This window comes from Pteropus medius, unplaced genomic scaffold (genome assembly GCF_902729225.1).
Source record: "Pteropus medius unplaced genomic scaffold, Ma_sr-lr_union100, whole genome shotgun sequence".
NCBI classification, from domain to species: Eukaryota; Metazoa; Chordata; class Mammalia; order Chiroptera; family Pteropodidae; genus Pteropus; species Pteropus medius.
The window spans coordinates 14,853,686-14,859,685 of record NW_024349797.1 but is presented as its reverse complement, the minus strand read 5'-3'; the positions used below and the strand labels follow the sequence as shown (position 1 = coordinate 14,859,685).

At 49.3% G+C, this 6,000-nt stretch overlaps 1 protein-coding gene across 1 annotated transcript in view; it reads right to left on the bottom strand.

Moving 5' to 3' along the window:
* Positions 1–6,000, bottom strand: part of DGLUCY (D-glutamate cyclase) — a 59,093-nt gene that overhangs the window by 7,454 nt on the left and 45,639 nt on the right. The window contains 2 exon segments of the mRNA XM_039884026.1: positions 1,718–1,869; positions 4,976–5,095. Coding sequence (XP_039739960.1) covers positions 1,718–1,869; positions 4,976–5,095 — 272 coding nt within the window.

Genomic DNA, 6,000 nt, shown 5'->3' with positions numbered 1-6,000 from the left:
GGCCAGGCAGCTGAGATGAACAAGCTTTTCTTACACTGAACTAAAATCTGCTCTTGTAACCTCTGCCTTCTGGCTTGCTTTTGTGCCTCAAGTGACTGAGGGGGTTGCCCGTCCTCCACCCCCAGGAAGCCATTAAGATGCGTGAGGCCTCAGGCCCCCCAGCCTTCTCTCCACACCAAACACCCCAGCTCCCTCCACTGCTTCTTAAGGTGTTTCTAGCCCATCCACCCTGCTGCCCGTCCTGCTTCCTGCCCATCCTCAGGAGAGTGAAGCTCTGGTGAAGCTGTCAACTCACAGGTGAAGTCACTTCTGACCTGGGATTTAGGTGTAAACTCAGGGCTTTGGCCCCAACTTCCATGATCCAAACTACTCTGGAAAATCCCCCCAGAAGGTGCCCCATTAAGAGACTGACACGTCACCAGCTTCTCTCCCAGGGGTCAGTCCCAGCTGACCACGCGAGAGCCTGGGAACTGAGGCCCGAGGAAGGAATGGCAGAGTCTCCTGTTCAGGCTCTGGCGCTGGGGGCAGAACTGCAGGCACTGTTGCCAGCGCCGGCCTTCTATCCTGGGCATTCCCCTGAACATGTGCGAGTTCACATAATTTAGACCTACACGTGAGATGCTTGCTCTCCCTCTGCATCTGTCTACTGCAGGCTGCCTAAGACTGCACAGAGCCCCTCGGATTGCTGGCTCTGCAGTCAGAAGAGCTCACGGAGGCCACCAGTGGGGCTTAGAGTCCCTTGCTCAAAGCCCTCCCGTGTCACTTCTCGGCCAGACCCCTCAGTGAGGGAGCCACGGTTTCCTTGGATCACACTAACCTGATCTCCCTCTGCTCAGGGGCTTTTAATAGCCCCAGACTACTGGGAGAATCCAATAAAACCACGTATCCTTGCCCAGAAAAATCCATGTGTGGAACAATTCTGCAAACTGTTTCAGAGAACTGATGGACCCCCTCTCCGTGGACCCTGGGGTCAGAAGCCCTCCTCTACTCCTACCACACTCATGGCCCGCTGCCCTCCGCCTCAGAAGCAGCCCCCCCAAACCAGCACTAAGCTTGTCCTCCTCTCCCAACTTCTGTTCCCATCATCCCTCCTGCCAGGAAGGCTTCCCTTCTTCTGGGTTTACTCCTTCCAGCCTCCAGCCCCCAGGATCCTCTTCCCACCTTAGCCCCTACATCTTAGCACTTTGTGGGATGGCCAACTGCCCCTTGTGAGATATTAGTGTAAACTCCTTGGAAGGGGATGACAAGGACAACCCCAGCGACCAGTATGAAGTGGGTCAGATACAGGTGTACCTCGTTTTACTGCTCTGTGCTTTATTGCCTTTCACAGGTGTTGCATTTTTTTAAAAAATTGAAGACAAGACCTTCCACTAGCAAAAAGATTACCTCTTACTCTCTGTGTGGTGGTCTGCACTGAACCGGCAATACCTTTGAGGTGTACCTGCATTCGCTTCTTCCAACAACAATGCCAATGGGCCCCATTTTACAGACAGAGGAAATGGGGTTCAGAGAGGTTAAGCAACTTGCCCAAAGTCAAACTAGAAGGAAAATAGTCATTTATAGCAGGACTTCCATAATTTAGGATCACTAATAGGTCAAAGGTCACCCAATCCAGTCCATCTCGTGCCAGCCCTTGGCTTATGGCTTAGAATGCTAGGCCTACGCCTCATCCAGGAAAAAAGCTGCACCCACGGGAGTGGCCTGTGGGGTCTGTTACCTTAGTGACAGATGGGAGCGCCTGAGTCCAGCTCTGGTCCTCAGGTGCTCTGGAGGGCCCGACTGCCTTCCTCAAGTAACGTCCATGGACCTCACATGAGTTCAGAATGTACAGAGCACAGGCCAAGGCATTGCCTCCCCAGTTAGAAACACCTAGAACAAAGAAACGTTTCAATGTAGAACTGGAAAAGTCATGTGGTCCATCACCCTGCCTCTCAGCACAATGGCAAAGAACGGTCCCAAGCCCAGTGGCACCGTGGAACTTATCAGAAACACAAATTCTTGGGCTGTGACCCAGACCTATTTAATCAGACACTCAGCAGGGGCATGGCGGGGCATGCTGAATTGAATAAGCCCTCCAGGTGATTCCGATTCAAGTTAAAGTTTGAGAAGCATTGCTCTAAACCGTCTGGGTTATGTACTGTTAACCGCCATCAGAGAAAAAGATTCAGGCTGTAACCCTAGGAAGCCATCCCAGAGCTCTGCCTGTGGCTGCCCTGAATGCCCATGCTGCACGGACGGCTATCCTCAGAGCTGGGTTAACATGCTGTGTGGCATCACCTCTCGGGCTGGAAGATCACTCCTAAGGTAGCCTCGCTTTCCCTCCTCACTCATCAGCCAGCCCCAAAGGGGGATTTCCCAGTTTGGGAGCTACCTCACTAGCTCTTCTCTGAAACCTGCTTGAGTTCTCCATTCGGTTGAAGAAGGGTTGATTCAGGACCTGGTAAGCTCTAAGTGCTGGGGGATCACAAAAGGAAGAGAAGCTCCGAACCAGGGGAGAGAGGGACAGTGCACAAGGCCAACCACAGGGTGGGACGATTTGCGAATGAGATGTTCGCAAAGAATCATGGGAGCACCAAGAAGGGGCACTCATTCTTACTGGGGGAGGGAAGATGCACAGGAAAGGGTCATTTAAAATGCGCCGGGTAGGCTGGGTAGAATTTGCCAGAGGAAAGGTGAAGGTGGAGAAAATCTAAATACCCAGTGAGTGCAAAGGCACGTGGCATGAAAATACAAGACATATATCAGAATACTGTGGGTGAAGACCATGTGATGCTAATGCTGTATTTCACGGCTTCTAAGATGCGCTTTTTTTTTTTTTTAACATTTACATCTCCGAAATTGAGGTGCATCTTACAATCAATCGTATCCTAAGTTATAATGGGCAGTGTTTTCCTTTTGTAGTGGTACATAAAATAATGGTAATTCCTGTCATCGATGGCATCTTACAGTCAATGGAGTAGAGTAACCTGTTCCGGTTGCATACTTACAGTGTGTGGCACTGTTCTAATGCCTTGCATGGATTAGCCCCCTTAGTCCTTACAGCAAGCCTGTGAGGTATAGGTATTATTATTATCTTCATTCACAAAACTGGGAAACAGACTAGAGGAATTAAGTTCTTGCTCAAGGTCACACAGCTAGTAAGTGGTGGACCTGAGATGTGTATTCAGGATGCTGCTTCCAGAGCTCACGCTCTTAAAAAGAATGTTTTTTTAAAACTTTCATTTGTGGTAAAACAACAACAACAAACCACAGACCATAGAACTGACCCTCTTAACCACTTTCAGGGGTGCAGCTCAGTAGCGTTAATTACATCCACCTTGTCGTACGACTCCGGAGCTCACGCTCAACCTCCATGCAAATGTGGAAAATGAAAACATATTTGGGAAGTAATGTTAAAGGGAAAGAGAAGTATTTAAAGTGCAAGTTTACCAGGTTTACCAGAAATTACATAAAATGGGTATATATCGAGTCTGAGAATTAGAAGCCAACTTGCAAATCTAAAAATGCTGATTGTATTATGTTGAGATGATGGTATTTTTGTCCCCTTCCATTGACCGTCACTACCTGCCTTTTGAAACTGTCTAAAGTAATGTTGTTACATCAGCTTTTCAATGAAAAAAATTAAACCTATGCTGTATTTGAGCAATGACAATGGCCATGCATGGCTGGATCATGGGGTACATAGTGGGGATTGGGGAGATGAGACTGAGAGGGAGCCCCAGACCAAGAAATGGAAATGAACTTGAGGCCACATGCAGGGGCCCTGCTCTGGGTAGCCCTGTGTGATCTAGGTCCCACTGCAAACTTTGATGTCTATGCTGGCTTGGGATGCAGGTGACAAACAGGAAGGGACAGCACACCATTAGGACCAGAACGCCACTGGCTTGTGGACCGTGTGGTGGTTTCTTCTCTCTTCCCACTTCAGTCGTACCTGCCTGACTGTAGCTGGGCCTGGCAAGTTGCAGACTGGCCCGGGGCTGCCTTTATCCCTGGCGTCAGAAGCCAAGGATGGAGCTGGACAGGGCTGCTGTGCTTTCCAATTCACTCTCCTGGGAGACGCCCTGCTTGCCCATTGCCCCCTTGTGTCCATTCATCCCAGAACAAGAGTAGCAAATCTGCTGTGACCACCCAGCCCAGGGCCAGCCAGGACGCCTTGATAAAGGTTTCCTCTAATGCTCGCAGAGACCCACTTTCTGGATGAGGACAGCGAAGCTTGGGAATAAGAGCTGCCATCTGCCTGATTCCATACTCTTGAAAGACAAATCCTTGGTCTTTCTTGTCTACCCTGAGCTGAAGGAACATACATAATTCTCTGTCGTCAGGTCGAGAGCTCCCATCCCTAACTGGAAAGACCCCTTTTCATGTCTCTCAGCCCCAAACCCACAGATTTTCACCCGAAGCTTTCATTCCAAACAACATCCCCTCTCTCTCCACTGCCAGCTAAGATCACCTCCCTTCTTTAGGGACTCGATCTGCTGCTAAAAATTACTGCTGTCATGCAGCTAGCCAAGCCCTTAGGTTTGATCAGTTATACAAAGAACCTACATTCTGGGTGGCAGATAAATTTGAAGAAATCTGAGGACTTCCAGAGAGATTCTGCAGAGGCTCCTACCCACTCAGGTCCAAGACCCCAGGTTAAAGGAGACCCACAGATAATGGATCTGCCAACAGCAAGGGAGGACTGAGGGTTTGCCCTTCCCCTTGTGGGTGTCCCAGCTGAAAAGCTAATTCAGAGTGGAGATCAGAGATGTAGGATGTTGAGCATCTTTTCATATGTTTACTTGCCATCTCTATATCTTCTTTGGTGAGGTATCTGCTTAGCTCTGACCCATTTTTACATTGGGCTGATTACTTATTGTTGAGTTTTAATAGTTCTTTCTATATTTTGGATACGAGCTTCTGGCTGGACAGGCTCCAAGCCAGACCCCTCCCCTTGGGTAGCCAGGCCTGACTGGCCGGCCACCCAAACACTCACCAGCTATGACAGCAAAGTCAGCCTCCACGTCACAGGCGATGGCGTCCCCATTTCGTATGTGGCTCTTCACAGCCTCTTTGACTTTGCCCATCCCAAGCTCATTGCCTCCATCCCCGACCCCTGGAGGGAAGGGGAACTGGTCAGTATACAGGGTCAGGTAAAATGGGGGGTTGGGAGGGGCAGGGCAACCCCTTCACACGTGCCTCATTGCCTCAGGGAGGGGGAAGGGGTTGGCTCTGGATATATTTTCAGACAACCAGGAGATGTTGTACTTCTCCAGGTATTCTAGAAACTTCTCTAGTTAAAAACAAGTCACAGTTTGGAACTCACCAGAGTGTGGCTATGTCCCCTCTTAGGCCACGTTCTCCAGTCACTGATGCAGTGCCCTCTATGCCGACAGGAGTATGGTGACACTCAGACTTCCCCTCTTTTCTTGAGTGGCTCCTGCTCAGGGAGGGGCCCCAAGTCTCTGAGCCCCACTAACGTGACCAGGTGGGATTCCATTGGCAGAAGAGAACTGGCATAGTTTTAAAGTCAGTCCTGTAATTTACTTTAAAGGCTTCAGTTTAAAGAACGTGAAGTGTATGTGTGTCAGTTCATTTTAATCTGCGCCAACCAGAGGGGTGCCTGGTAAACATCTGGAGTGGCCCAATCAGGATACACACCCAGAGGTGGTTGGTTAGCATGTGAAAGAGAACAGAGTCCAAAGGCCAATCTGATCATCATCGGCAGAGGGTTTGTTAATTAGCATAATAAATGCTAGAACAGGTATGTTGAAATAAATAAATGTTAGAAATTATTTAATCCATTGGTGAAATGAATGGTGTTTCAGATAGGTGAACTGGCTGAAAATAATTAACAGGCGCCACCACCCTTGCAGGAGGAAGATGAAAAAAATCTAACAAGCCCTACAGCCTGTACCCTTTCAACACCATCTGGTCCTGTGTCCAGGCATTTCTGGAGGATTCTGCAGACTCGAGGTCAGCTGAATCTGCCTCTGGAAGATGGTGGCAGCTGCCTCAAGA